Raw genomic sequence first — 10,276 nt, 5'->3', positions numbered from 1 at the left:
TGGGGATAAACCACACCCCCATTGGGGATCCACCACACCCCTACTGGGGATAAACCACACCCACATTGGGGATAAACCACACCCCCATTGGGGATACACCACACCCCCATTGGGGATAAACCACACCCCCATTGGGGATAAACCACACCCACATTGGTTATAAACCACACCCCCTTGGGTATAAACCACACCCCATTGGGTATAAACCACACCCACATTGGGGATAAACCTCAACCCCATTGGGGATAAACCACACCCACATTGGGGATAAACCACACCCCCACTGGGGATAAACCACACCGCCCGCATTGGTTATAAACCACACCCCCTTGGGTATAAACCACACCCCATTGGGTATAAACCACACCCACATTGGGGATAAACCACACCCCACTGGGGATAAACCACACCCACATTGGGGATAAACCACACCCCCACTGGGGATAAACCACACCCCCACTGGGGATAAACCACACCCACATTGGTTATAACCACAACCCATTGGGTATAAACCACACCCATTGGGTATAAACCACACCCACATTGGGGATAAACCACACCCCCATTGGGGATACACCACACCCACATTGGGGATAAACCACACCCCCACTGGGGATAAACCACACCCACATTGGGGATAAACCACACCCCCATTGGGGATAAACCACACCCACATTGGGGATACACCACACCCACATTGGGGATACACCACACCCACATTGGGGATAAACCACACCCCCACTGGGGATAAACCACACCCACATTGGGGATAAACCACACCCCCATTGGGGATAAACCACACCCCATTGGGTATAAACCACACCCACATTGGGGATAAACCACACCCCCATTGGGGATACACCACACCCACATTGGGGATAAACCACACCCACATTGGGGATAAACCACACCACATTGGTTATAAACCACACCCCCTTGGGTATAAACCACACCCACATTGGGTATAAACCACACCCACATTGGGGATACACCACACCCACATTGGGGATACACCACACCCACATTGGGGATACACCACACCCACATTGGGGATAAACCACACCCACATTGGTTATAAACCACACCCCCTTGGGTATAAACCACACCCCATTGGGTATAAACCACACCCACATTGGGGATACACCACACCCACATTGGGGATAAACCACACCCACATTGGTTATAAACCACACCCACATTGGGGATAAACCACACCCACATTGGGTATAAACCACACCCACATTGGGGATACACCACACCCACATTGGGTATAAACCACACCCACATTGGGGATACACCACACCCACATTGGTTATAAACCACACCCACATTGGGGATAAACCACACCCACATTGGGTATAAACCACACCCACATTGGGGATACACCACACCCACATTGGGGATACACCACGCCCCCATCGGGTTGAGCGGGCAGTGTTTTGAACGGGACGGCGCGTGGCTTTCCTCGCTCGTTGCCATGGAGACCTGCCCCGGAAGTGATATCTAGCCCGGTTGGGGGGTCACACGACACATCCGCCCTCCTTGACGTCGCGGTGTCAGTGGCCCCGGAGCAGGGAAAGGTAGCTTCGCAGCGATTTTTTCCCCCCCCCCGGACGGGGAGGCGGACTCCGGGAACGGGGTTGGCGCGTCGACGGGGGAATGTTACTGACATGGGATAGAGTGGGGAAGGCGAAGGATACGGAGAGAATGCGCCGGCGGCGGGGGTGGCATCTTCGCCGCATCGGTCGCAGCCGAGGTGTAATGGCGGCGGGCCCGCTCGCGCAGGCGCGGTGCCGGTTGTTGCCGGCCGTCGGACGGCTAGCCAGTGCGCAGGCGTCACGCCTTCGCTGCCGGCTCCCGGGCATGCGCGTTGCGGGTCTGCCTGCGGCGTGTCGTTGTTGGGCGGTGCCGAGGTGCAATGTGGGAGTTGTAGTCCTCCTCCGCCATCCATCTCCTTCTACAGACAGGGAGGGAGCTGTGGCTTGGAACTACAAGTCCCAGAATGCTAGTGGTAGTGCATCTTCCTGGTAATGGGTGGACCATCTGGGTTTCCCTTGCAATTCCCAGGGTCATCATTGATCAGAGTGTATATCCTGGACACTTTCCTTCTCTGATTCCCCGGCTGGTCAAGAATCTCTCAATCTCAGCCTTAAATCTACGCAAGAACTCTGGATCTCTACTCCACTCTGTATCAAGGAGATCCCCCCCCACCCCCATCTCAGCCTTAAATTGCTTCCCCTTTATTCTGAGACCGCGGCCCGCTGGTCCTGGACTCTCCCCCATGGGGTGGTGGGGGCACGAAATGCCCTCTCAGTGTTGACCCCGCTGTGAATCCCATGCGTGCTTCAACGAGGTCACCCTTCGTTCCTGCAGATTCCCGCATTCGGCGTGTAGCCGCAACGCGAAACAGTGAAAAGTGTTGTTTCGCGCGTCCCGCAGCCAGACCGTCCCCTGGCCAGGGCAGCAGACCGCGGTGCAACAGCTGCGGAGAAGGTGCAGAGAGATTCGAGTCTCCTGTTTAACCCTTGCCTTATAAGGCAGCAGGCTCCACCCCCCGTTCTCGAATCTGTTGGTGTGTGTTTTCAGAATTTTCCATCTTCGGCCCGATGGAAGAGGGTGGGAAGAGAGTATCGGTGGAGTGGGGAGGGGTCTTTGATGTCAGCTGCTTTCCCGAGGTGGTGGGAAGTATAAGTGGAACCAGTGGAAGACAGGATGGTTTACATGCTCAGTTCACAACTCTCTGTAGCTTCTTGCCATTCTCAGGAAGAGCTGTCGCCAAACCATGCTGCGATGCATCGACTGTCTCCCCAGATTCATTTTGCAAGGAGCCCACTTTTACTTTGATCTTAGTCTTCCTTTTCATATATTTTTAAAAAATTCTTCTTTTCACATTCACAAGTTTGCTGTCACAGTTTATATGCTACCTTTTACTATCTTTTCTGCCATTCCTGTCCTCGATTCTGAACTTATTCCAGAGCTGTGACTGGCTTTCGCTTCCTTTCTCTCTCGACCTAATCCCCTCTGCGACTTTGTCGTTTATTTCTCTCCCTCTTAAATCTCTCTCCCTTCTTAGAGGTGCGTATTCCACCACCCCCGAGAGCCCTCAACCACCTCCTCAAATACCTGCCTCTGCTTTCTGACTGTCGCCCTTCCTAATCTTTCGTTTCGGCTAGCTCTGCCCTCGTTTTCGACGCAGTCCCCCCTCCCTTTGTTTTTGTTTAAGCACAGTTGTTTCTGAGCCATGTTTCTCACCCTTGAACCGAGTTTTAAATGTTACGATCGCTGCATGGCGTGCTTGCCCCCGTTGTTCAGAGCTTTTGATTAATAGGTGTTCGACGCCACATTGAGGTTGTGTGGGACATATAGTGAAAACTTTGTTCATGAGCGGTATAGACAGATCACAGCAAGCAAAGGACATACAGATCAAAATGACTTAGAGGCACACAGATTATATTGCGGGTTACGTTATTTGAGGCTAGAGTCCATTTAACAGTCTGACAATGGTGGGAAACACACAGTTCCTGAACTTGTTCGTGCATGAATTCAGGCTTCTGGAGCACTGCGTCCCGTTCTGTTAGAGGAAGGATATTATTAAGCTGGAGGGAGTTCAGAAAAGATTTACCAGGCTGTTGCTGGGGATGGACAGTTTGAGTTGTTGGGAGAAGCTGGGCTTTTTACACCGCAGAATAGCAGGTTGAGGGGTGACCTGATGGAGGTTTATGAAATTGCAGAAGAGCTGAAGGAATGCAGCGGGCCAGGCAGCGTCAGAGGAGCATGAAAGTCTTGATGTGAAGCGTCAACTTTCCTCTGATGCTGCCTCTGTCTGTCGCTGCATCTCTCTCTCTCTTTCTCTCGCTGCATCTCTCTCTCTCTTTCTCTCGCTGCATCTCTCTCTCTCTCTCTCTCTCTCTCTGTCTCTCTCTCGCTGCATCTGCCTGCCTCTCTCTCTCTCTCCCTCTCGCGCTGCATCTGCCTCTCGCTCCCCCTCCCCCCCCCCCGCTGCATCTGCCTCTCTCTCCCCCTCCCCCTCTCTCTGTCTCTCTCTCTCTCTCTGTCTCTCTCTCTCTCTCTCTCTTGCTGCATCTCTCGCTCTCCCTCTCTCTCGTGAGTGGCAGGTGCCTTTCCCCTTGGGACGGGGGGAGTGCGGCTTCAGGACTTGGTGACATTTTCTTGAACGCGAGAGCAGAAAGATTTAAAAAGGACGTCGGGGGGGTGGGTGCGGAATTTTCTTCCATAGAGTGGGCCTGGTGTGGAATGAACTTCCAGAGGTAGTGCTGGATGTGGGTACAGTTAGAACATTTCAAAGACATTTGGATGAATGGGAAAGCTTTGGAGGGAATTGGGCAGGCGTGGGACTGGCTTAGCCTGGGATTATTTTCAGCACGGATTGGCTGGCACCCCCCCCCCCCCCAACCTCTGTCAGTCGAGCGCAGACATAGGGAGGCCGTGTCGCGGCTGTGCGGGACCTCCGAGAGGCCGCCTCCAGACGGTCGGCCCGCAGCCCTGGTCCCCATGTTGCAGGAAGGTCGTTGGGATTTGGAGAGAGGTGTTTACCATGATGATGCCAAGGAGTCCAAACTCGATTGTTTTCGCGAGGGACTGAGGGGGTGACCCCATCGAAGGCTGTAAAACTACGAGAGGGGTGCAGAGTTGGCGTCTCCCTCCTCTCTTTCTCCCCCCACCGGCCGGATACGAAAGCATCAAATTCTAGGGGTTAAGGCTTAAGGTGGGGGCAGGGGTGAAGGTTACAAGAGAGACACACGAGCCTGGAAAGGGGAAGGTGGTAGAAGCAGAGATGACAGCGAGGTTGAAGAAGCGTTTAGGCGCGTGACCGGGCAGGGGGAACGGGGGTGGGGGTGTATGGGAGGGGCCGCATATGGGCAGGTGGAACGGGGTGGGGCCAGACAGGGCAGGCCGAAGGACCTGCGCCCTCCGTGCCTCCTGCCTGCCGGAGAGGTCGGGTACCTCTGATAGCCGCGTGCCCCGGATTTGATTCCGTGTGGGCCGCGAGGTCGCAGTTATTGACCGTGCCACCCACCCACTATTCCACATATTCCGAATGCTCCGTGCGTTAGCGGGCAATGCCTCTCAGGTTTTGTTGGGTCGCTGTGTTCCTCTGCGCGTCCCGGGTGCAGTGCGCCGCTTTCTCCCACCGCCTCCTTCGTCAGGGGTTTTCTTCTGTTCTTTAGTTCAAAGGTTCTGGTACAGGGAGCTTTACGCAGTGCCTAACCCCGTGCTGTCCCTGTCCCAGGGGGTGTTTGAATGGGGGACAGTGTAGAGGGAGCTTTATCCAGTATCTAACCCTGTGCTGCCCCTGTCCCTGGGGGTGTTTGAATGGTGGGGGCGGGGAACAGTGTAGAGGGACCTTTACTCTGTATCTGACCCCGTGTGGCACGGTGAGCCTGGCCTGGCTGCTTTGCGGGTGTGGAGTTCCTGCTCTGCGAGGCCTAACATTGTTCCTGTCCCTTGTCCAGACCGTGGGAATGTCGAAGCGTAAGGTGTCGTTTGAGCTGGCTGGAGGGGACCAGCAGGTGAGTGAATGCCCGACACGGGAGCTCGGATCCCCAGGGACCCCCCACCCCCTCCGCTGGGTCTTCAAAACCCCAGGTCAGAGGCTGGGAATCCTGCAGCGAGTAACTCCCGTCCAGACTGTGTGTTCTCCCCCCCCCCCCCAAATCGTGTGCTGGCCCCTCCCCAAACACCTCCGACACTCCTTGGCTCGTCAGGCACAGCCACAGCAGTGTGTACCGTCCACAGGACCCACCGCAGCGGCTGGCTCACCGACGGCACCTTCCCTCCCCCCCCCCCAAATCCCGCCAACCTCTTACCCCCTCACACAGGGGCAGCAGATACGAGTAGGGGGTTTTAGACCCGACACATCTCCCCCAGCATCCCCACTGGGAATAATACGGGCTGGGCCTTCAGGGTTACGACCCTGGAACTCCGTTCTCCCCCCCCCCCCCCCCCCCCCACAGAGGGGAAGGGGGTGATCTGCAGGGGCTCGTGATGGTGGCTCAGCCCCACTTACTCCGGGGCTGGGGGGGGGCGCAATTAAGGGGAACGGGGTAAATGCTGGGCCCTGCCATTGACACCTGCCACGTCCCATATTTGCATTAAAAATACATACTTACTGTAAAAATATACGGGTGTGATTAATCTCTGTCTGTCCTCTCTCCCTGCCCCTCTCTTTCCCCCCCCCCTTGCCCCCCCCAATCTCTCGCTCTCTCTCTCCTCCTCTTGCTGATCCTTCTCACTCCCCTTCTCGCTGCACCTTTCTTTCTTCCTTCCCCCTCTCGCTGCACCTTTCTTTCTTCCTTCCCCCTCTCGCTGCACCTTTCTTTCTTTCTTCCCCCTCTCGCTGCACCTTTCTTTCTTTCTTACCCCTCTCTCTCTCTCTCTTTCTCTCTCTCTTCCTGCGCCTCTCTTTCTCTCTCTCTCTGGCTGCGCCTCTCTTTCTCCCTCCCTCGCTGTGCCTCTCTTTCTCCCTCCCTCGCTGCGCCTCTCTTTCTCCTCCCTCGCTGCGCCTCTCTTTCTCTCCCTCCCTCGCTGCGCCTCTCTTTCTCTCCCTCCCTCGCTGCGCCTCTCTTTCTCTCCCTCCCTCGCTGCGCCCTCTTCTTTCACTCCCTCTCTCGCTGCGCCTCTCTTTCTCTCCCTCTCTCGCTGCGCCTCTCTTTCTCTCCCTCTCTCGCTGCGCCTCTCTTTCTCTCCCTCTCTCGCTGCACGCCTCTCTTTCTCTCCCTCTCTCGCTGCGCCTCTCTTTCTCTCCCTCTCTCGCTGCGCCTCTCTCGCTCTCGCTGCGCCCCTCTCTCTCTCTCTCTCTCCCCCTGCGCCTCTCCCTCCTGTTCGCCCCAGGACAGAGTGAATGACAGGCCCACTGGTGGGCCTGGCAGCCGTTTCAAAGGCAAACATTCCTTAGACAGCGACGAGGAGGATGATGCGGAAGACCAGCATTCCCGGAAATATGACATCCTGGCTACGGAGGACATTGAGGGTGGGGAGCAGTGGGGGTGAAAGGGACGGGGCAGATACACTGTTATTCCCAACCCCAGGCACTCATCTCCCCCAAAAATCCCTACCACCACCATCGCCTCTGGGATTCAAGCCCCTACGGAGGGGCGGGCTCTGGGAATGTTGCCTGGATATCCCAAAGCGATGCCTGGCCTCAGCGAGTGCTGGGGGGAGGGGACAGTGTGATGGAATTGCTTCCCTTCCGCCCCCCCCCACCGCAACCACCCCTGGGGCTGGACATGGCGGGTGCAGGGCGGCGGGGTCCCGCACCAGGGGAGGTGCCCTCCCGAGGCGGGGGTGGGGGGCGTGGAGATTGGCCGCCTTGCCGAGGCCCAGGGTGGGGCAAGGGGGGTGTTTCTCCGGGACCCTCGATTCGGGCGGAGGGGGCGAGTGTGTGTTGGGGGGAGGGGGGGTGGGGTTTGGAGGTCCGCGAGGAGTGAGTGCAGCGTGACCGAGCATCTCGTTTTCCCCTGCCCCCCACATTGCCTGCTCTCTGCAGGCCAAGAGGTGGGTACATCGACTATGACGAGGGGATCAAAATCACGCCCTTCAACCTGGACGAGGAGATGGAGGAGGGGCACTTCGACTCAGAGGCAACTATTTCCTGAAGAAGGAAGGGCTCATCCAGGACAACTGGCTGGACAACATCGACTGGGTGAGGCGGCGCGACGGGGGCGTGTGGGAGCACGGTCGATGGACAACGGCAGGGCGTCCCTGCGGAAGGGTTGTGGGGGGAGGGCGGTGCTGTAGACACACGGTACCTTTTTCTCAGGGGGTGGGGGGGTAGTCGGCCGGCAGGGAGGTTTCGGTGGAGAACGCGCATGGGCTGGTGCCCTCCCCCTCTAGGGTGGGGGCGGAGGGCTGTGGAGGGGGTAAGAGGTGGCAGGTGTCCTCAGTTGGCGAGTCGGTGGTTTTGTGGGGCAGTACACACTGCTGCAGCTGAGCTGACAAACAGAGGGGTGTCGGAAGTGTGTGGGGGGTGGGGGGGTATGCCAGCGTCTCGGTTGAGCTGTTTGGGGGGGGCGGTGGGGGGCTGGTTTGCCCCCGGAACAGTGTCAAGCTTCCCGACTGTTGGTGCAGCTGCCCCCCGACGCTCAGTCCAGGGTGAGTGGGGAGTATCTCCCCCCCCCCCCCCCCCCCATTAAGTGCCGAGGGTGGGACAGGCTTTGGGAGGGTTGGGGGGGGTGTCAGGAGGGGAGTCACAGAATTCCCAGCCTCGAGCCGCAGGATCGATACGGGGGGTGGGGTCCCGGGTCAGCTTCTGCTCAATGGGGGACCCCCAGGATGTTGGCAGTGGTTGGGCGGGGCGGGGGGGGAGGTGCAGTGGATTAGAATGTTGCGGCCCAGAGCCAGTGGCTGGGGGGGAGGGGGCACGTGGGAGTGGGGTGTGTGTGTTGGATTGGGAATGTTGCGGCCCAGGGCCAGTGGGGGGGCGGGGGGGGGGTGGTGGATTGGGAACGTTGCGGCCCAGGGCCAGTGGTGGGTGGTGTGGTGGATTGGGAACGTTGCGGCCCAGGGCCAGTGGGGGGAGTGGTGGGATTGGGACGTTGCGGCCCAGGGCAGTGGGGGAGTGGTGGATGGGAACGTTGCGGCCAGGGCCAGTGGGGGGAGTGGTGGATTGGGAACGTTGCGGCCCAGGGCCAGTGGGGGGACGTCGGTGGATTGGGAATGTTGCCGCCCAGGGCCAGTGGGGGGAGTGGTGGGATTGGGAATGTAGCGGCCCAGGGCCAGTGGGGGGAGTGGTGGATTGGGAATGTAGCGGCCCAGGCCAGTGGGGGGAGTGGTGGATTGGAATGTTACGTCCCAGGGCCAGTGGGGGGGAGTGGTGGATTGGGAATGTAGCGGCCAGGGCCAGTGGGGGGAGTGGTGGATTGGGAATGTAGCGGCCCAGGGCCAGTGGGGGGAGTGGTGGATTGGGAATGTTGCGGCCAGGGCCAGTGGGGGGAGTGGTGGCTTGGGAATGTTACGGCCAGGGCCAGTGGGGGGAGTGGTGGATTGGGAATGTTGCGGCCCAGGGCCAGTGGGGGGTGGGGTGGTGGATGGGAATGTTACGGCCCAGGGCCAGTGGGGGGAGTGGTGGATTGGGAATGATACGGCCCAAGGCCAGTGGGGGGTGGGGTGGTGGATTGGGAATGTTGCGGCCCAGGGCCAGTGTGGGGAGTGGTGGATTGGGAACGTTGCGGCCCAGGGCAGTGGGGGGAGTGGTGGATTGGGAATGTTGCGGCCCAGGCCAGTGTGGGGAGTGGTGGATTGGGAACGTTGCGGCCCAGGGCCAGTGGGGGGAGTGGTGGATTGGGAATGTTGCGGCCCAGGCCAGTGTGGGGAGTGGTGGATTGGGAATGTTACGGCCCAGGGCCAGTGGGGGAGTGGTGGATTGGGAATGTTACGGCCCAGGGCCAGTGGGGGGTGGGGTGGTGGATTGGGAATGTTACGGCCCAGGGCCAGTGTGGGGAGTGGTGGATTGGGAATGTTGCGGCCCAGGGTCAGGGAGGGATGCCAAAGTGAGTGCCCCACGGACGTATGCTTTGCATTCCAGGTGCGGGTACAGCAGAGGCCAGCCCGGGCCAAGGTGGGTGACGAGGGAGCCGAACCGCTGGCCGACGTGCGCACCCTGTTGGAGGGGATCCTGGAGCTGCTGCGACCCACGAGACGGTCAGCAAAGCGCTGAGGAGGCTGGGGGGCGCAGGGCCCCCCCAGAGGAAAAGGAGGAGGACTAGAGCGGGGGGGACACGCCGACGGACGGGAGGCGGCAGAACAGGAGGTGGACGAGGCGGAGCGGGGGGATACCGAGAGCCTGGACAGGCTGACTGGCCTCGCCGACCAGATGGTGGCCTGGGGAGAGTTTGAGATCTACCAGGACACATACGAGAAGATCCGCTACCGTCTGCGCAAGGCCAACGATGAGGCCGTGCCAGGCACAGGCCCCACACAGACCCTGGACATGTTCGCAGAGCAGATCGACGAGAGCCCAACTACAGCCAAAAGCAGAGTCAACACCGCACTCCGGTAGGAAGGCCCCGCACTTTTTTCATCCCTCGCTCTCTCTCAGGGAGATATCTGTACACTGACTGGTGTCTCTCAGTCCCCCCCCTCTCTCTCTCTCAGGGAGATATCTGTACACTGACTGGTGTCCTCTCAGTCCCCCTCCTCTCTCTCTCTCAGGGAGATATCTGTACACTGACTGGTGTCTCTCAGTCCCCCCCCCTCTCTCTCTCAGGGAGATATCTGTACACTGACTGGTGTCTCTCAGTCCCCCTCCTTTCTCTCT

The 10,276-nt window shown here is 58.8% G+C and overlaps 1 protein-coding gene across 1 annotated transcript; it reads left to right on the top strand.

Annotated features, from left to right (window-relative positions):
- The first annotated feature begins 1,425 nt into the window (after window positions 1–1,425).
- Window positions 1,426–10,018, top strand: cd2bp2 (CD2 (cytoplasmic tail) binding protein 2). Its single transcript, XM_059643268.1, is given in 8 exon segments — window positions 1,426–1,580; window positions 5,475–5,531; window positions 6,853–6,998; window positions 7,514–7,596; window positions 7,599–7,663; window positions 9,545–9,650; window positions 9,653–9,721; window positions 9,753–10,018. Coding segments are annotated over 7 exon segments (783 nt in total). The 5' UTR covers window positions 1,426–1,580; window positions 5,475–5,483.
- Window positions 10,019–10,276: the final 258 nt, after the last annotated feature.

Source organism: Stegostoma tigrinum, chromosome 50 (assembly GCF_030684315.1).
Source record: "Stegostoma tigrinum isolate sSteTig4 chromosome 50, sSteTig4.hap1, whole genome shotgun sequence".
NCBI lineage: Eukaryota > Metazoa > Chordata > Chondrichthyes > Orectolobiformes > Stegostomatidae > Stegostoma > Stegostoma tigrinum.
Note: the sequence above shows the minus strand (reverse complement) of the source record. Positions and strands in the feature narration are given on the sequence as shown.